This window comes from Cryptotermes secundus, unplaced genomic scaffold (assembly GCF_002891405.2).
Source record: "Cryptotermes secundus unplaced genomic scaffold, Csec_1.0 scaffold330, whole genome shotgun sequence".
Classification (NCBI taxonomy): Eukaryota; Metazoa; Arthropoda; class Insecta; order Blattodea; family Kalotermitidae; genus Cryptotermes; species Cryptotermes secundus.
Window position 1 is genome coordinate 1,266,300 of NW_019734317.1, and position 21,936 is coordinate 1,288,235.

Sequence of the window (21,936 nt, forward strand, 5' to 3'; positions counted from 1 at the left end):
CCATTGCTTGGTAACATATTAACAATGGCTATTCCTCTGCTTTCATGCTCAAGTCCTGTACAGAACTCCTGTCAAATGTCAACTGAACTTGACCACCCCAATTATCTTTCTTTTAACTCCTTTACATTGACAACAGAGAAAACATTGCATTAAGCAGGCCTCTTTCTTCAAAGTGCCTTTGGATTATTTTCAGAATAGCTTTTTCAAACAGCTTGCTTGTTGTAGACAAGAGGCTAATTGGGCATAAATTCTGAGGAAATTTTGGGTCCTTACCGGGTTTCCATCACATTATAACTTTTGCTTCCTTCCAAGGTTTTGGAAAAATGGGACAGACGAAAGCAGTGATTAAATAAATGAGTAGAAGTACCAGTGCTCTTCTTGGAAGATGCTTAAGGCATTAATTTGGAATACCATCAAGTCCACAAGCCTTTCTCATTCTTAATGAATTTGCTAATTTATCTATGTCACAATATCTTACTTTCCCCAATGGGGTGCCATCTACAAATGCAAGCAGAGCTTGGACTGTAGTCCCTACCTGTTGCTCATGACATAGGTCATGGGATGTGAAATCGTTTTCTAAACAATCCGCATTCACATTGGCTTCTCATTCAGATGATATATTATTCCTAAAGGGCCATGAACAGTGGTTGGTGCCTTTGGTTTATCTGTTTTCATAAGCGATTTCACAACAGGCCACAGAGCTTGATATGTGACCTCACAGTTGCTACTTTTCTTTCCACTGTTCCAAGTTCCTTTCTATGGGTCATTTGCCGAATGGTTTTGGAAACCCAATTAACTGCCATTTTACATGCTGTATCCCAGGCTATATGCCACAGTTTCCTTAACCTCCTTTTATGTTTTACCAGGCTCTCCAGTTCTTTAGGTCCAAGAACGTAAGTTTCCTAGCAATAGCCTATATGCTGAAGCTATAGAGCCAGTGAGGTCACAGGCCACTTTATCAGCTTCTTTGCTCAAGTTAATTTGGATTCTAGGTGAAATTATTTCAGAGGCCAAGCTTTGAAACCACTCCTAATCTGTGAATCTGTCAATCAGGTCTGAAAGATTCCTAGTTCTAACATGATCCAGTAAGTGGAAAACGACTGGTAGGTGATCTGGGTCAAGAATGTCACAGACAATGAGCCGTGATAGCTACACATCCTTGTGAACAAGAACATCAAGTATGTCACCATTTCCCGCATGACAGTAATGATTGGGACATTGTGGTGCTGATATTTCAAACTTATTTATATGCAATAAATTCAGCAGTTTCACACCTGCAGGGTTGGAAACTAGGCTATTCCAAAATGAATGTTTAGCATTCAGATTTCCTGCCAGTAGTGACTTGTGTCTAAAGGACACGAGCTCAATGATACCTGCATCATTCCAGGTGTGGCCTGGTGACTTACAGACTGCTGCAAGCAGCACTTCACTATTACCAATTGGCATGCAAACCCCTGTGGCTTCTATTGAAACAAGCAGAGGCAGGTTTATATGGCTGTGGGGAATGTCTTTTTAACTGCAACAGCAGTTCCACCTTTTCTTCAAAGGAAGTGGTCAGCTCGATAGAAGTGATAACTTGGAATAAGGAACCTCTGATGGGGTTTCAGATGTGTCTCTGGGAGCAGGCCCACATTTATATGTAAGTCTTGCAGCTGTTTACCGAATTCATAGCAATGCCTCCAAATGCCATTAGCCTTAAATGTTATGACTTTGAGCAGCCCCTAACTCTAGCAGCCATTTTGTTTCATTAAGTACCATTTTTGTAACAACCATTATGTTGTCCTTTTCTGACACAGCTTCACTGAGCTCCATCATGATCTGTTGCACTACAGTGGCAACTTTTAACATGTCATTGTTAGTCGAACTGGGAACCTGTACTGTCAGACATGTTTTCTTAATTTCCTGTTGTGGCAGATGGTGCTGCATGAGGTGTATGCAACGTAAAAGGATTTATCTGTTCTTACTTTCACTTAAGAAATTACAATGTGTGAATAACACACTGGCATGGATGAAATTACATAATCAAACATCCCAATTACATTCCTCAGAAAATGTGAAATACTGACCTCTGGGAATGTATCCCCTAGAATCTCCACAACTGTGTTAACAAGAGTTGCAAAGAAACCAGGCTTAGCATTCAGCTTCTCAGTTGCATATCTGACAGCTCGTCGCAGAATGCGCCTTAAGACATAGCTGAGGGGAAAAGAAAGAAGACTTTCAATAGGAAGAAAGATAAATACACAAACTTATTATTAATAAAAGCTTAACAAAACACTAATTTCTGGTAGACCTTACATTTAAGTAAATTTAAAACGAGAGAACTATCTCTGAGTTTAATTAGTCCAACATTTACCTGGTATCACTAAGGAAAACTATAAACAACTTTAAGCAAAAACAGTTTATACCCAAACAAATTTAAACAGAGTGCCTCCCAGATACAAGCCAGACAAGATACTGTTAACATAGCCTGGTAAGAACAATATACTACACACACCACAACAATAGTAAAAGGCACTAAGTTACCCTCGGCCAGTGTTATCAGGATGTCCTCCATCAGACAAAGCTATGGTCAGAGTTCGAGCATGGTCCGCCAACACGCGATAAGCCATGTCCACGCCATCCACATCATCTTCACCAACATGACCTTTGTATGGTGGTACTCCTGTACCCTGGAAGAAAACACATCTGGGTACAAATCAATCATCATAAAAAATGTTTACATATTTTAAAATTTAATCAAGCGGCACTTATTTATTACAGTGTAAGTGAAGCAAATTAATTGTATTCACTTATTAACCTTTAATGTCACAGCAGCTGTAGAAGTATGGAGAATACAGATGTCCAGCATACATCCAGATAGGTCAATTTAAATTCTCCACTTCTCCGCTTCTGTCACTAAATCCACACTTTGACAATGTACAAAGGCAATCTATTACAACAAAATGCTTTCTGAAGATTCAAGAACTTAGTGGCTACTTGTGACCATTCATCAAATTTATGCATGTTTTGCTGTCTTAAAATGTATGACAAATTTAGACTTGAGAATCTACAAGAAGTTATGGAAGGAATATGTAAGACAAACTCTGTCTCTCATCTACTGTACTATTGTTTGGGGTCACATCACATGAATACTGCTTCACTGTTTGGAATTCATGAAGTGACCAAATTCAAACAATGAACAGAAAGGCCAGCACACCCTGTCAGAAGTTTTGAGTCATGTGGTATTATTTTATATAGTTTATAACATGCATCAAAATGGAGTTTTTACAGTGTTTACAATAGCAAAACTTTCTAGCACCATCAATCAGACATCCAAAAGTTGTTCTTGAAACTGTTTATGTGAGTTTTCTCCCATAATGAGCTATAATTGAGATGGCATTCTGCACAGCCTGAGTTGTAGAATAGAATTTTGTCAACATGTATGTTCTATGGAAAGCATCAGTTTTTTTTTACTTATGGTTTATTTAATAATTTTATCAGTAGCTTATGTATAGTATCGTGTGGTAGGATGATGATAAATAATGGATTGGAATAGAAGTGGAAGGACTTAACTGCTCACTTTGAGTTATTAACACATCTATCTGCAGCAGTTATGGAACCCATGAAAACCTCAGCCGTAACAGCCAGTCTGGTGATATGCCTTAATTTTATTTAACTTCTAGTGCACAGTGTTTCCTTCTTTATTTACATACTGACCCAGTGCATGGGGTTTTGGTGCTGGTCAGAAGATACGTGTCCTCTTTCCATGCCTCCTTTCACTTTATGTATAATATATTTTTCAATTGGAAGGGCTATAGCCCATATTATTTAGATCTGAAAAGATCTGAGGTGATGAAAGAGAACTGTAGCAATGTTCCATGTGTAAGAGATCATCACCATCCATACCTTGTTTCCCCAAATAAACTGTCAAGTCATACTTCACTTGCACAATAGTGTGCACACTTTTATTACAAATCATTTTTGTTTTGTTGACCATACTACTAAAAACACATCCTGTCATTGTGTATTGCAATTACATCATCCAAGACCAAATTTTCTGCAAAACTCCTTCTGAGATTCATTTTGCTTGACAGATTTTCATTACTTCTGAAGAAAAGAAATTCCAGTATATGGAGAAACCAGGCTCTACTCATAATATTTGAGAATAATACAGTACAATATAGTACCTTGTTATCTGATCAGTAATATGACAGATGCACGGTAGCCGAGTGGTCTAAGGCATGCACTGTCTTTGCTCGCTCGGCAGCCGGGATCGTGGGTTCGAATCCCACTCAGGGCATGCATGTTTGTGTGCGTTTTTCTGTGTTTGTCTACAGGTAGAGGCCTTGAGACGAGCTGATCACTCGCCCAAGGAGTCCTACCGTATGTGTAAGATCTAGAAAAACCAAAGTGAACGGAGTTCATGGAGGTAGGCCTAGGCCCACTGGGGCTGTAGTGCCAAGGGGGAACAAAAAAAATGACAGATGGCCAAATTGAATGTTAGCATTCCAGCTCCATATTCAGGAAGTCCCAGGTACAAATTTCAGCCAAAGACCCTATTATGACTCAATAGTTCTCCTAGTCCCTACAGAAAAATACTTTAGACTGGACCACAACTGCTTTCTTCCACTTCATTTCTACTTCTTTATTCATTAATCAACCACTTAGCATTATAAAATCTCTGCAATTGATTGAAAGCTGAGAGCAGAAAAAAAAATGTATAAATAAAATAAATAACAACTTTCCTTAACATGCACAAAAATGCTGATGGCTATTGGTCAAATGGCTCTTGGCCAATCATATACATAGGCAAAGCTGATAAAAGAGTACAAGAGAAAATATTCCTGCTTTGAAGCATAGTCTTGCATAGATTACTGACTGGCCTGAGAGATTTTACCTAAGAAACAGCAAAGAAACAGAATTCATTATTGACAAGAATGATAGAGGAAAGGGATTGAGAGAGGAGAAAGCTTCACAAGGTCAGCTGTGGGCCAAGTATAATGTAACCCTGATATCTACATTATTGTCTTACAACAAAATACTTACCTCATTTTACATTAAGACATTGGTTAAATACTGAAGAAAATATGGGAATGCAACAATGCCCCATCTCATATCATATCATCAAGAACATAGTTAACTCTTCAATGCATATCAATAGCAGACACAAGATAACACACTTTTTAAGTGCTAAGACCAGGAAAGACAGCATTTAAGACATCAGAAGGTTAAAGGATTACCAATTTCTTATATTCATGTTACTTCAACTTTATGACTTCAGAGTAGGGATATTTCAGTACCTCAAAATGTGAACTGTTCAGAAAATTAACATACATTCAATTCGTCCAAAGATGAAAGAAAACTGTACTGTCCATCCACACATATCAGTACCTCCATATTAAGAAGCAACTGAAGAAATCTATATACCATTAGCCACAGCATCTTCCTTGGACCTCATGGTGTAAAGGGAACTAAGATACAGTTACAATATTTGTGTCTTCCCATAGGATTTCATATAATAATACTACACATTCAAAACATTATAACCTACTTTCTGAATTGCAGCAAAGAGAGGCATGAAGAGATCTGTATCATAGTTAGAACGTTTCTCTTGGATAACAGAAACCAGGCGTTCCAGCCCCATTCCGCAGTCAATATGCTTCTTGGGAAGTGACTTCAAACTACCATCTGATTCTCTACACAAAGAAAACAACTTGAGGTTTACACTGTCTGTAACACAATATAAAATTCATAACTGACATCATGGTTTACAATTAACCACTAGAGGTTCCACTTCATGTTCTCACAACCCCATCACAAAATCATAACATCCAATATTGAGAAATACAAAATACAGGTTTCAAGAAGATCTTCTAAGCAAGCATGTTTCATGAAAATTATGACAGCAGACAAAAGAAGCTACTGTTGTCAGACACACCTACCCACAGAATCAGTACTATCTGCAACCAGCATCTCACATACCATCATCGCGATTTTTCTGTACTGAGATATATGTAAACCATATTCACACTTTATGTTATGTGGCCTTACCTATTAAACTGGATAAAAACAAGATTCCAAATTTCTAGTACATCAGGGTCATCTTCATTCACTAGGTGAGCTGCATTACGCCCACCAATTCGATCAAAATGAAGTTCTGAACAAGGCCCACAAGGTCCAGTCTCTCCCATTTCCCAAAAATTGTCTTTCATGCTGCCAGGTAATATATGAGAAGGTGCAAGGCTGAAGTTAAAAAAAAAAAAAGAATTACATACCTTGATAATAAACACACAACTGCAAAGAATTAGGAACAATGTTGATAACTGTATTAAAATCCCCATGTGAGACAACGTATTTGAAATTTAAATGAAGATAATTTTAAACTGAGGCACTGGAGGTGGAACTACACAAATTTAATAGTAAACAAGGAAAAACCTAACTCAAGAAACATTAAATAAACACTCCAATGTAGTGTGATTTTATCACTAAATGTCAACACAGTGGTTGGTACACTGCCCTGTATACAAGAGGTCCATGATTTTAATCACTCAGTATTAAATGCATGAGGTTCCTCATAGTGTCACCCATGAAGGCCAGAGAAATATTGGGATAACAAACTAAAATGAACTACATCTTTCATAACTCACCGCATGTAGGCATCCTGTCATTTCTGAATTGATATTCTAAAATCCACATAGGTGAGACAGTGCCATTAAATAAATTAAGAAATAATACAATAATAACCTGTATACTAATGTACATTTGGATCAAAGACAAAAGGCATTATTAGAACAGTGGACAAAATGACAGTATGTAAAACTAGTCCTTTTCCCTCATACAGAAAAAAAATTTGAATCTCAGATGATCACTCTTCTCGCACATTTATTTCTCTCTTACACACACACTTTTCTTTTCCCTCCCTTTCACACACTTTCTACAAGCAGCTGTTCCACTGCTTACCTTAACCTGATACTCCATGTCTTCCCCATACTAAACCATTACCACACACCACTGCTGAAAATCACAACCAGCAACTCTTAAACCTCTTATTTTACAGACTGCCCTTTTCAGGCAAATGACAAAAAGGAAGTCATACTAAGCCTTCTTAAACCACTTTTACCTACCCTTAATAGGGGGCCAATGACTAGATCAATACTCCCTTGAAAATGGCATCTACCTGCTTTTAAAGATTGGTTGTCAATCCAGTGATAACTTCATTATACAAAAAGTAACTGTACATACAGATGCTATCAGGAACTGTAGTCAATAGGCAAACCTGTAAATTGTTATGAGGTAACTGACAAAACTAAGCTCCCCGCCAAAAAAAGTGGGGAAGGGGGATGTGACAAGCAATATTCCACGAAGAAATATGGCATGTTAGAACACCTAGTTTTTAATGAACACTAGTGTGAATGAGCAATCAATGTTGATTGTCTATTAGATTTTATAATCTTTATTTATTCTTTCTTAGTTTATTCAGCAACATTTTGTTTCTGAGATTATACAGCATGAAATGATAAGATAGGTGAAATTCCAAATTGAGAAAATATGAAAGGATGCAGTCATTTTCTTTTTTAACATAATATTCTCAAATATGCCTGAAGGCCTGAGGAAAGCCATTAAAAGTCCACTATTACGGCCAAGCTCTGGCCCAAAATTTAAACATGAGCATCTCAAATATGAAGGAATAACCAATTGATCATGGTGTTCAGATCTATGATGTATCAGCTCTTAAAATATGCAGCACTAAGCATAAAATATTCTATCTTAGCATTCCATAAAGTACATGAGCCAATGCACTAAAATTATTGCACATACCCTAAGTTGATCCAAATTTCTCTGCATTCTTCATCTGGTTCTAGACCAGCTGCTCTGTCACCGCCAAAGTATGTTACATACAGACGGTCAGAAGGAAGTTTGAATACTTGAGTGAGAAGCTCCCAAGCCCATGCACAAATTTCTTTCTAGAAAAAAACAGAGGAAGTTGACATCTTCCTTGCTTTAATACAATATTCCACTCGTCAGCTAAAAGTCAAATGTACAAAGTATCAAGAAGGATCACAACAGTTAATAATCAGGAAATCCATATGCACAACACTGTTTCCATAAAATAGGCGAGATTATTAAAGCATACAAAATATCTCCAAAATCTTAACACCTTGAAGAGACCACAAGTAAAACCAAGTATAATGGCAATTCTTTGACTATGTCATTTGTAGACCAATTCCACATTCTACAGAGCAAAACTTTTGATATTCTTTTATCATTTTCCTGCTGTAGAATCTACAGGCTCAGTGAATGCTAACAGCTGAGATCCTGACTGCATTAAATAACCGTTTGTATCATAAGCTTAAGCCAACAGAGTCAAATGGAATGCATATATTTTCCAAATGTGTTCTTTGCAAATCTGCATGCCTCTATGATATTGGTTATCAACTTTCTTAAGCATGTAACTCATTTTCTGAAAGATTACTTAGCAATCTACTGACAAACAATAACCTGTCTGAACTTAGTGCAACTGCTTACTCTTCTTAGACGCATGTATTAGCCTACTGAGGGACTGAAAAAGATGTAGCTGAAACAGCTATCAGGCTTTTATAAAGAAACATACAAGTGTTGACAGCTGGTGCATCTAGAGCCGAGACATAATTTATTCACTCAGTAACTTTCTTGTTTTTCTAGCTTAAACTTCTCATACATTTTAAAAGGGCGAAACATCCATAAATTTAGTGAATTTATATAGATAATTGTACTAGATTTCTCAGTCTTCAAAAAGCTTTTTGCTGCAATGCAATTTCTTTATAAATTATCAAAATGTGGACTGACAAATGGCAATGCTGAAACAGGAAACCGGAGTCTAAATTAATTTATCTGGCTGAAAGTTGAACATTTTTATTCTCCACAGCACTACAGCATATATTACTGTATTTTTTATGGCATTAAAGATTTAAAAAGTAAATCAAAATAATCTACTTCACTTATACTTTAATAAATAAGTATATTCTGTTAAATAAGTGGCACCTGATTAAATTTCAAAATATGTGAACAGTTCTGTCATGCTGAATTTGTACTCAGGTGTTTTCTAGGGCATGGGAGTATCACTTATACAAAGGTCATGATGGAAAAGATGGCATTCATGGTAATGACATGATCAGTATTGCATTTAAAACTATGCTTGTACTCTGACCAGAGCTTTCAGATACAGGGTGGGGTGCAGAAACTTCCTTTTTGTGAAGACGCATTGTGAAGGAAGGGGAGGTTGCAGAAAAGTGAGGATAGGCTTGGCGAACACAGCTGTTGTGCCCTGAAGGCCAACTCCCGGTAACATGTTAAGAGTATTTAACTTTTTTTATTTTAGGGGAAAATGTTGGCTAGAATAGAATTAGTTTTGGGAAATACTTGTAAGATGTACGAAAGAGGATGTAAGAAGGGTTAAGAAACTGCAAGGAATTTCTGCGTATGGAGTTAGACGGACGTTAGCCTTTGACGCGTCGATGTCTTGTCAGCACAATGACGCTGAAAGTACATCGAAATGCCAACTCTGCAAAATCTACACTTGAGTGAGGGAGGAAGGTTTGCAGGTAAAAGTGTTAGCCAAATGGACTAGCAGTAAGGGGGCGTGTCCACCCCCAAGGATCCCAGCCAATGACAGCTAGCCACTTGGGACAAGACGTCATTGTAGGCGGGCTTGCACCCTCCGGGAAAGTAACGAGTTAGCAAGAATAAAGGTATATAACCCAGAGAGCAAATTATTATGGGAACAATTCAAACAGTAATTTTGGCCAGTTGCCGCCATAAGCTATGCCGGAAGGAGCACCGACTGGATGCTGGGCCACGCCATCCGTCTGCAGTCTCAAGGCAAAGTAAGTGGAACTACTCTTATCGCCATGCTTAATAATTGTGATATTATTAAAGTGTAACTTCCCCAATGGGACATGAGTTAGGAACGTTACAACAAGTGTACAGGGTGTAAGAGTGATTCATCAGAGAAATGCAGAGGTAGACATGTGTAATATAGAGGCTGCAGAGGCTGTGTCTAGATGCAGGGAAGTGTAAAGATATATATTGTAGTGGATGAGTAGAACAGGAGAAAGAGGAGACTAGCGAAACGCAACCGGGTGAAAGAAAGGCTAAGATGAGGTCCAAGAATCATCTAAGAAGGCGCAATGTGTAATCCGACACCAGTCGGCTCTTTAATTGTGATATTACTAAAATGTATATAACTGTATATTGATTGTGTATAACCAATATAGGGTAGCATAGGGTGAGGATGTGGGTTTTTGTTGTTGTGATTTCCTCCCTTACATTTCGAACCTGCACCCTCCTGACAAGCCCTGGGAACAGTGCGCCCCTAGCCAAGGAAGCAACGATAGAGGAAGTAATGTAGTCGTTTTTTTTAGCCCGCAACCGGGTGAAAGAAAGGCTAAGATGAGGTCCAAGAATCGTCTAAGAAGGCGCAATGTGTAATCCGACACCAGTCGGCTCTTTAATTGTGATATTACTAAAATGTATATAACTGTATATTGATTGTGTATAACCNTGCAGTGTGTTCCGTACTCACTTCGGAATTAAGCCCAAAGATTTGGTTCCCGACCAGAATGAGATTTTTTTGTGGGTAAAGAACTTTAGGACAACTGGGAGTGTGGTGAAAAAATCAACAGGACAACAACGGACCGTTACGACACCAGAAAATGTGGAGGCAGTTCGACAGTCGAAATTGAGATAGCCAAGACGCGCCGCTTGCAAACATGCAGTCGGCCTAGACATATCCAACCGTTCAATGCGCTGAATTCTTCACGAACATCTTCATTTCCATCCCTATAAGATGGCTGTTGTGCAAGAATTGTCACCACGTAATTTCCAGAACCGAATAACGGCGCGCGAAATGTTATTGGAAACTTTACCCCTTGACGCACTTGTTTTCTTTAGTGATGAGGCACATTTTCACCTATCCGGATATGTCAACAAGCAGAATATGCACTATTGGAGTGGTAACAATCCCAGAGAGGCCACTTCACAGTGATAAGGTGACAGTATGGTGTGTGTTGTCGAGAGTGGGAGTTATTGGCCCTTTGAAGAAGACAATCACGCAGTTACTGTCAATTCACAGCGGTATGTGGACATGATTAAAAACTTTTTCGAACCAGCTCTTGAAGAAATGCATCTAGGAAATGTCTGGTTCCAACAGGATGGTGCCATGGTCCACACAGCCAGAGCTTTGATGACAGTTTTGTGGGCAAAGTTCCCCAGATGGCTAAGCTCACTTCAAGGTGACATCCCGTAGGTAGCGCATTCACATCTAATGATGTGATTTTTTTTATGAGGATACCTCAAGGCAGAGGTTTTTAAACATCGCCCCACAAACCTGCTTCAGCTGAAGAATGTTATCCAGCAGGAAGTAGACCAAATTCCGGTGCACATGTTGGAACATGCAGATGAGAACTTCAGAAAACGGTTGCATCAGTGCATAGAGAACGGTGTTTAAAACTACATGATTTAAAACTTTAAAGTACGTTCTTTCATTAGCTAAACATAAATTTTGTCTATCAGCAATAATTTTTCTTTTATTCGCCTTCAAAAAAAGGAAGTTTCTGTGCCCCACCCTGTATTTACATGTACATCATACTCTTGCAGGTTGACATCTCTTACTTAACTGAAAAGCTAATTTTAATATTTTAATGAATATGCCTATCAGGTTTCTTCTTTACCTTTCTTATTATTGCTACATTACCTATGCAGCTTACTGCAATCTTTAATTGAGGTGACCAACAACATGTACGTAACCTGCGGTTATCCACAACCCAGTCGTGTCTCAAATATCCTAAAAATGTAATTGAAGAAATGCAAAATGTTCTGGAAAAGCTTCCAGCTATATACTCATGAATGAATAAAGCCAAAATGTTATTATGCCTTAATATACTGCAAGTTGCACACTAATTGAAAGCCCCACTTAAGGGCTTCCAATTAGTATATGAATGATTTCTCTATCTTAATTATAATTATTTTAGTACATCAAGACAGTGGGAAAAGCTACAGAAAAATTAAACTTCAAAATATAATAACTTTAAAATCAATTTACAATGGAAGAAAATACTCCAGTCACCACTTCAAACTCTGTAGGTTTACAAAATGTAATTAAAATATAAGTTGGTTATTTCAGCTGCTGTGCTGAATTGACATGGAATGACCTGGATCCCACATTAAGCTGTAGGTTTATCTCCCAGCCAGCATCCTCCTAACCTTCCTACCATCAGATGTTGCAGAGTCCACCTTGTAGGTACCCTAATCCAGGGTTTTTGTGTGAACTCTAATGAAAATTTTCATTCATTATAGCATTATTTAATGGAAGGACCAAGTCCATAGACTTCCATTAAAATGTTGCATTATTGTTCTCAAAATATAACCACGAAACATTCGGAAAACTGCAAATCATCAGTTTCAGGAAAGGATACTCTTAAGACAGAAGAATGAAAGCTTTATTTCACAGGCGTAAATGTTTATACAATTCACTTCATTACAGCATCCATGAGGAAAATCAACATTACAGAAATGTAACTGTTTTTGGGAAACTTCATGAATTTGTTTGATCTATTAAGAAACTAAATTATATAGGGAGATTGAGAATCTCCCTCAAATCATACAGCTCGTACAGCAGGAGAGACAAGTGCTATTCCCATCAAGTTGTACGATGTATGAACAGACCAACGGCACAGCTGACAAGCCAACAGCCTATAAAATTTCTCTTCAGTATCACCCAAATAAATCTCAGGATGGCTACAATGAAGCAAGACTATGCATTATGTGTGTCAACTACAATTCCAAGCCCTTTCTACTGTATTAAAATTTCAATAAACTGTGACATTATGTCAAAATGCCATTTCAGAGTTACACACTCAAACAAGGGTTCACAGATAACACTCATGTGAAGAGTATGAATATTTCAGCCTAAATTTAAGGATTTTGTAATAAAAAAAAAATTCACACAATCACAAATAAATTTAGATAAACATTCATTACTGGACAAAGAAAAAGAACTGAATGACAACAGATGGTGCTCAATGAAAAGAAATTTTATGACATCAGTGCCAGGCTTGAACACTTGAAAAACAAACTCCGTGGTTTTAGTCCGCAAGCGAACTATACTGATCAAGTGACCGCCTCTTGTCAGCGAACTTACTGGCCGCCTCTGTGGTCTAGTGGTCAGAGTTCCTGCCTAGAGATCCAGAGGTCTGGGTTCAATTCCCAGTGCTATCAGATTTTCTGCGAAGTAGTGGGTCTGAAATTGGGTCCATTCACCCTCATGAGGATAACTGAGGAGCTACTTGAATGGAAAAGTAGTAGCTCCGGTCTAGAAAACTGAAATTAACAGCTGTAGGGATTCATTAAGCTGACCACACGACATCCTCTATCCACTAAAGCTGGCACTTCAACACTTGAATCTCTTAGCATACCTTGCACAGGAGACTGGAATTTAAATGCTCAGGCTTAAAATTACAAGTTTACTCTTCAAAGAATGGATTTTAATGAATGAATGTGAATGGTATATGGAAGGTAAAAAAAGACATGTACAAGAATAGGAAGGATTTCCAGCATCTACTGGGATCTAGGTGGGCTTTGTTTGTGATTTAATGGCCTGTGGTCTTGTCAACTGGACTGAAGATCTACATCTGCAGAAAGAGAAATCTGCCTTTCTTATGCTGCACTGGCTGAATGACTTACAACAGGTTTTCAAATAACCTCTCTTTATAAAACAATACCATATCTCATCTCCATGGGGAAACATTAGTATGACATATGTCAAACACCACACTGCACAGAACTAGAAAAACCCCAACAATACTACTGTTACGTTTGTGAAATTAATATTTAGACATACACCTAAAACACAATGATCTCTCAAATCTGCCTAAATAAAAGATATGACATGTAAATTTCAGTTTGGATATAGTTTAGTGACCCCTGATCTAGAGGAAGAGTATACTGAACCACAGATCAGGGAAGACACTTAGTATACTCTGAGAAGGAACATCAGAAGCAGTATACTAAAATTAACACTTCGCGGACTGGCGATTTCAATATTTAAATCGCCCTGGGGACCGGCATTTTTAAACCTATTACCCTAACTTGGGCACTGTTCACTTTAAAAATTAATATAAAATCTCCTAATTAATTTTATGAACTAAAATTTTTGGAGAACAATGCTCCTAGTAGTGCTTGAGAGTGTGATATTTCTGGAAACATTCCCCTTTGTGAAGTGGCATTACACAGAACTTGCACATGTAGACAGTCACACTCCTTTTGTTGTGTACTGTGCAAACACGGCATCGCCTAGAAGGCTGCTTCCACTTGCCATGTTCACTCTTCACTATTTTCACGAGAGTACGTTTCTGCATATCACCCGAGATAGTATCTGTTAGTTTCCTGACATAGCATGTCAAAGAAACTATCTCCAAAAAACAGTGCCGCTACTTCAGACACTTGCATTGGGTCCGATGGAATCTCCTTCACCCCAGGATTTCCAGTAAACTGTCCCAAAGAAGGCGTTTTGTCTACTTTTCCCCATGTGGCTGTCTCCGCAATGTTGTTACCTGCACTTTCGTCGGAGCTACTGTCACTTTCACTTTCACTGTCTGTGGCCACAATTTTGTGTTCGCTCCTGCCACACTCACTATCAGACTGTCAGTCGCTATCACTAGCAGACTCACAAGGGAGGTCAGATAGCTCATCAGAGAACAAGTCAGATATTTCTTGTTCTCCAAGAAGACGCTTGGACCTCAACCTCTTCCGACCTTGATTCATTTTGCACTAGTAACTTCCTGCATGGTGCATGCAGCTGGAAGATGAACAAAGGCATTTTCTTTTGGAGTGAGAAAGGAAAACAGCTGGGTCATGTTACTGACTATGAAGCAAACATTCAAGAGGTCTATCACGCACCAGTCATGTGTCTGCCTGGCACCAATGCAAGGTATAGTTTTTTTCAACATAATGTGTCCTAAAATCATAATAATATGCCACCGGTTCATCATGTTTAAAAGCGCTGGGCATAAAAATATGCCACCAGTCTGCAAGCTGTTAATGATGAATGATACAGCTATCTACTTATGACCATTTTATCACTTTTAGTTTCTAAGAAAGTTCTTAGTCAATATTCAATTTAGTTTTCCAAATCAATGATGAAGAATAATATAAGCATCTCACATGACAAACAAATTTTTATAAATAATACAGATCAATAACCTACCTTAAAGTAGTCTCCAAAAGACCAGTTTCCCAACATTTCAAAAAATGTGTGGTGGTACACATCCTTCCCAACATCATCCAGGTCATTATGCTTGCCACCAGCTCGGATGCATTTCTGGGTGTTAACAGTTCTTACCCATTTCGCCATATCACTATTTGGATCAACAGTACCCAGGAAAATGGGCTTAAACTACATCACAAAAATAACAACATTAAAATCTGGTCTTCAGAAAAAATGCAGATTTTCCTACTTAAAATTTCAGTTTTATCACAAAAATTTAAAAAACTGAATTTCCTTTCTGTATTTGGGAATCATTCATTTCATGTCATATGATACATATGAAGACTACAGTTTCTAGGCTGACACCATACAGTCTGATAAATAGGTACAACATACAGATGAACAGGAACACCTGCATTTGACATAGCTGTCCTTTTGTGGAACCCTGTGGAGTGACCTATGCCCTTCTCTTCCTTCAGTTTCTTATCCCCTTTTCAGCTGGTGATGCACAGGTACTCTTGTAACTGGTGCAATTGCCCTTTCATGGAACCCTATGATCTGACCTACCAGGAACTCAAACTTCTCCTGAAACCATGTACCACCAACCTTCCACCTGAGTACTTCCTTGAACACTTTTTCACCTCATTTCCTCTTCATATTTTTTGCCACCTTTTTTCCACATAAAAAAATGTTTCAGTTCAAATGTCTCTCATTGCCTCACCCATAGACCCTGTTCCTGTCCTCCACTCCCTGTCTCTGTACCGTCTGTTTTCCAAGTAGTTTACTTTTCTATCCTGAAGATGAAGCCAACAAGTTCCTCAAGAACATTGGTACATATCTACCATATTAAATAGTGTCACATCCCAAAAGACTGTAATCTTCACCTCAGATCTCACATATTACACATCTGTTCTTATTTTTATTTCAGCCTATACCTGATTCATGCCAGCATTGGCAAAAAGTAGTGTTGGATCATCAAGTGGTATTGTTGATGACGAATGCACATATTCATGTTGCTTTTGAATAAAGAAGTCAATAAATGCTTTCCGAACTTCCTTTGCAGTCAGTGAGGTGTTCATGATTTTGGCTTCACAGATCTGAAACAATCACACGAACAAAATACATAGCAGCATTACGATATCATAAAACAGAAATACAAATATGTAGTCCACAGAAGGTAGGGCCTATGCTACAAGCCGGAAGGTCACAGGTTCAAGTCCCGATGAGGTCACTGGATTTTTTTCAGTTGACCTAATCCTTCCAGCCACACTAGGCCCTGGGGTTTACTCAGCCTCTAAGAGAAATGAGTACCAAGAATTAATTAAATAATTTTCCTGGGGAGTAAAGTGTGGCCAGCACATAAGGCTGACAACCTTACTGCCATCTTTGAGCCAATTGTTTAGATAGTGTAGGACCCTCAATATCTCACAACCCTATGGGCCTTCATGGCCTGATACAGGGACAGCTTTACTTTTTTACTTACATAAATACACATATTTTCGAACAGTACTCTTTGTCAATCTTCATTTCTGAGAGAGGAGTCGGGATAGCTACGCTGGTATAACAATGGGCTACAGGCTACACAGCCCAGGTTTGCCTACCAGCACCATAAAAATGTTCTCTTCCCCACAGCATCCATACCAGCTCTGGGGCCCACCCAGCCCCCTATCCAGTGAGTACCTGGGGACCTTTCCCTGGGGGAGGGAGGTGTAAAGTGGCAGGGGCTTGAAGCTAACCACTCATCTCCATCTAGTGCATTAAGTCAAAAATGGAAGAATGATCGGGCTATACCTCCACCCTCCATATGTCTTCATGGCACAGTGCTTAACTAATTAAGCATGGAGTTTGACAGACAAATGTCTAAGACCAACAGTTTTCTAATTTTGAAAAGACATAAAAATATTAATACTTCATTTGTGAAACTGTGGTTCTTACCATGGTGAATATGAAAATTACAGTCATCTGGTAAGTGATGCTTGGAACCTACCCTGAAGCTGGAGACAGCAGGTTCCTCCAAAATGTTGGTATCTATCTACCAGACTACACTGTGTCAAATACACTGGGCCAAAATCTTATCATTTTTATTCTCATATTCTCCTGAGGCTGTAGTCTCATGGCAGAAATGAACAAAAAGTTGCTAACACAGCAGCATTTCCAGCATTAAAGTTCCCTTCACCATAGTTTGTCGAATGCAGGGTGTTAGCAGAACATTCCGGGAATGGTTTCAGTGGAAAGCTGCTGTCATGTCCCCACCTCAAACCTGTCACTGAAGGTTGGGAAGTGTTCCTACGACTACAGCGTGCATTTACTGTGCAGCTCACTATATTACATTACACTAACATGCTCTGTGTTTCGACAACATATACATGAGTAAAAATTTTTTAGAAGAGCACATTAATTTCAAGTTTCTGGTTACAAATTGTTGAAGTAGTTTATGGGTAGTCTGAAATGTCAAAAGAAAAAGTTTTTTTGAACGACTTAAATAATTTTCTGAAGCAAGAAAAGACATACATAATCATTCTTGAATGGGCCAATCAGCAACAATAAACCCTAACGAAAATGTTAAAAAGTTGTGGCAACTTTCTCATATATACAGTGAAATGAAGACTGCACTGTCAGTGAGACAATTTCTTACGCAAAAACAGGTCACTCTAATGATACTGTTATTTTTGTTACTTCCACGTGGATCGAATGATAAGTGAGAATCAGTGTTCACTCTACTCCTGCTTTATTAAGACACTGAAATTTGATACACAAGTACGCCTTATATACACATACAGGCTTATAACCATAGTAACACATAACAATATAAAGATACTGGTGTTACACATGACAGTAAACATCACTTAGGTAACAAGAAATAACCTACTTCTTAAATTGTTTACTATGATGTTGCCAACTCTAACATTATATTTCAGTATTTGAGAGCTGCCAACAGATACATCCTTCCTAGCTTCCCAATCTGACTCCATGTGACTTCCTTCTATTGCTAGTCACAAAAATTTCGCTGAAAGGAACCCACTTTTGGTCACCAGAGGAGGTCCAGCAGCATACATGATATGTAGTAAAAGCAAAGATGTGTTCCAGGAATGCTTCCAAATGTGGCAGTTTGTGTAGAACTGCCAAAAGGAATTACCCTGAACTGGACAACAGCAATTAATTGGTAAGGTGAATTTTATCCTACTCACATAGTAATCCCTAGAACTTTCTAGCCACACCTCATGAAAGATGCGTGCAGTACACTGGCCACATACTTCAACTCTTCAGTAAACATCCATATGTATCATCTAATACAAAACTTTATCAAATTTGTTTATTTCAAGCTTACTAAGATCATACATACCTAACATAAATGAAATTAAACATAAAATTTCTGAAGGGCATCACAGTACTACTCAAATCAAACACTCTGCAATCTTCCAATATGTTTCACACATAAGTCTTTGTGCTCTCCACTGGTCCCCCTTAACTTGCCCATGGTGAGTGAGCATGCAGACTGCTGCAGCTCTAACCAACACCAATTAAGACTGTCTGAAGAATGTAAAAATATTCCTATATATTTTAATTTTTCTAGGGGCACGCGGTAGTGTAGTTGGTTGAGCCACTATGTTACAAGCCAGAAGGTTGTGGGTTCAAGTCCTGATGAGGTCACTGGATTTTTTTCATTTGACCTAATCCTTCCAGCCGCACTATGGCCCTGGGGTCGACTCAGCCTCTAACAGAAATGAGTACCAGGAATTAAATAAATAATTTTCCTGCAGAGTAAAGCATGGCCGGCGCGTAAGGCTGACAACCTTACTGCCATCTTTGAGCCGACTGTCTACATGATATGGGACCCTCAATGTCTCACAGCCCTATGGGCCTTCACAGCCTGTTACAGGGACAGCTTTACTTTCACTTTACTTCTACTTTAATTTTTCTAGTACAGTACTGACAAAAGTCCTGTACATGTAATCAGTTATACTAGACTACTCTAGCTTCCCCTTCTATACTTGGCTAGTAAAGCAGTGTAGGAGAATTCATTACAAATAAACGATTTCTCCTCTCCATATCGTCCAGACCAGCTCTGTGGCGCACCCAGCCTCATATCAAATTCATACCAGGGGCTCTTTCTCCAGTGGTAAAGTGGCCAGGGCATGAAGCTGACCCCTCACCTCCAACTAGTGCTGAGGTCAAGAATATGTGGATTTATACATCCACTCCCCCACATGCCATCATGGTGTAGTGCTCAATTAGCTAAGTCCAGCAACAAGTTTACCTTTTACCTTGTTAATATATAATATTAAAAAACAGCAGCAAGCAAATTAAAAAATAGCTGATTGCATATTATGAACATACAGGCCTACTTTATTTTAAGACTTCCATTTTACGATCACTGCTTCATAAATACAGGACATGGAAAAAAATTTCACTTTTTATGGCACTAAAACTCAAATTGATAACACTCAAAGCTCCATTAAAAACAAAAGCAAAACCATTCCTACAAAACATATTATGTTGCTACAATTCAGCTGCAGCCAGCTTCAATAAAACAATATCAAGGAAAACCATAACACAAAATCTTCGGTAGAACAAAAGACAATAAACTGTCTTAATTCAGAAAAACTGCCAGTATAATTACAAGGTGTACTACTGACCCAAGCAACCTAATAGAATTATTTATGAGTACCATATGTACTCACTCACCCATGGAGCTGAGCCCTTCTTGAGAAGCTGCCAATTGTGCAGCTACTCAAGAAGTTCCCAGCATTTTATGCGACCTAAAGGTTCAGTACCATGTTCACAAGAGCCCTCCTCTGGTCCCTATCCTAAGCAAGATCAATCCAATCCGCACCATCCCACCCTCTCTCTCTAAGTTCCACTTTAATATCAACTACCCATCTATGTCTTGGTCTTCCTAGTGGTCTCTTTTCTTCCTGCTTTCCCACTAATATCCTATATGCATTCCTCTTCTCCCCCCATTCATGCTACATGCCCTCCTCATTTAATACTCCTTCACTTGACTGCCATGGTGGTGAATACTACTAGAAATAGGGCATAATCTGCTGTACAGACCTGGATTGACAGATGCCTTGTATATATTGTACTTAGAAATAGGAATTAAGATTAAATTTGTAAATATATGTAAATACTGACAATGTACTTACTAATACGGACTACGGCTGACAAATGTCAGATCTGACCCCTTGTCAGAGAGGACGCCCCAAATGGACAGAACAGTAACTTTCATATAAGGAAAGAAAAAAAAAATCTGGTGATGAGCCTGAGCCGAGGCTTGATGCCAAGACAGACAGACTGACTGACTGACCATCAGTCACAATGTGACTTGGACTTGGACCACTATACAAAATATTTTAGTTGCCATACAGACCCCTAACCCAGCTACATATACATTTTTAATACCTGTTAATAATACTTTATATACTGCTAATATACCTTTAATATTTTTAATAATATTCCAACATATATATATATATTATATCTTAATTTATTTCTACCGTTTTATATTTTTAATCATGTATTTGCTATTTTAACTATACTCCAATCTGAGGCAAAGCTTTTATGTTAATATTCAATACGACGCGTTGCATCTATATGGATCCGTATCGGCATTTCAGTACCTACTGGTATTCCTACCTGATGTTGGTCACATATGACCGAAACGTTGCAATAATAAAGATCTAAATGTAGTAACTGAAATATTGTTATGTTGACAGTATCATTGTTCTTCCATATTATATAGTGTTGTATGTATCCTACGCATTGTCTAAAAAGCAATAAAGATCAGAAATGTAATTGCCAATGCGAAAATGGGATAACATCTTTCCATATGGATCGACACCACGTGAAAATTGCGGTTAATTACTGTGAACATTTAAATACTTCATATTTTGTGTTGTGACTGAAAACATGTAGCAGTCATCCATAATCAGCAGCGCTAATTAACACAGCAAACACTAATCCTAAAATACTTACACGAAGAAACGTCAAACTCTAAACAAACGCTAATTTTCTACTATTACTTCTATTCATACATCACCTTTCTCCTTCTTGTCATGGATTACCAATTGCACGTTTACAGTATGCGTAATGGTTTCAGTGACATACAGATTATGATGAAAGACACATATCATCTGTGATCGTTGGAAGGCTACAACGGCTACAACCGCAACAACCACATAAACTATGTCAACTATACTCAATATGCTCAATATACTCACACTGCTATGGGTACGAGTGGTACGAGCGGTACGAGAGTGCGTCGTTGTCAGCTAGTAACCGTTATGATATCGCTAATAAATCACTGGATAATAGTTTCACGTGTTAGTGACTAGACAGGGAATTTGGAATGATAATTGGATTTATTGGACGCTCGTAACTCGTAACGAAAACTAACAATTGTACAACGGTATCGCTGATTTACACTCTGTAGATCACCACGACTATGCAAATGCAAATCCTTCTGTGTCATCGCTAGTCGGCTACTAACAACTCATGTCTATCTGCTAACTGCTGCCACTGATCTCCGACTGGCTGTCGACGAGGACAGTCAATCTTGGTTTCCGGTCCTGTCGGGACTCATGATCATAATTTTGTTCTTTCCCTACTCTTACGTGCTCTGGAATTTGGGTCTCTGTTCGACGAGTGTAATGGTAGGATTACTGGTCACCCTCCCTCTGCTGGCTGACACTGTCACTCTCACTCTCAATATAATG

The 21,936-nt window shown here is 38.4% G+C and overlaps 1 protein-coding gene across 2 annotated transcripts in view; it reads right to left on the bottom strand.

The window, feature by feature from the left end:
* The window catches only part of LOC111868544 (alanine--tRNA ligase, cytoplasmic), a 48,196-nt gene extending 26,878 nt beyond the window's left edge, over positions 1–21,318 (bottom strand). Inside the window, exons 1-8 of one of the 2 annotated variants that reach the window (XM_023859269.2) lie at positions 21,261–21,318; positions 16,156–16,317; positions 15,221–15,409; positions 7,798–7,943; positions 6,031–6,222; positions 5,531–5,675; positions 2,524–2,669; positions 2,067–2,193 (exon numbers count right to left, since the gene is read on the bottom strand). In XM_023859269.2, coding sequence (XP_023715037.1) covers positions 2,067–2,193; positions 2,524–2,669; positions 5,531–5,675; positions 6,031–6,222; positions 7,798–7,943; positions 15,221–15,409; positions 16,156–16,317; positions 21,261–21,278 — 1,125 coding nt within the window. In that variant the 5' untranslated portion in view covers positions 21,279–21,318. Of the gene's footprint in view, positions 1–2,066; positions 2,194–2,523; positions 2,670–5,530; positions 5,676–6,030; positions 6,223–7,797; positions 7,944–15,220; positions 15,410–16,155; positions 16,318–21,196 lie in introns of both variants that reach the window. The other variant, XM_023859270.2, reaches the window with a different exon arrangement.
* Between the last annotated feature and the right edge of the window lie 618 nt (positions 21,319–21,936).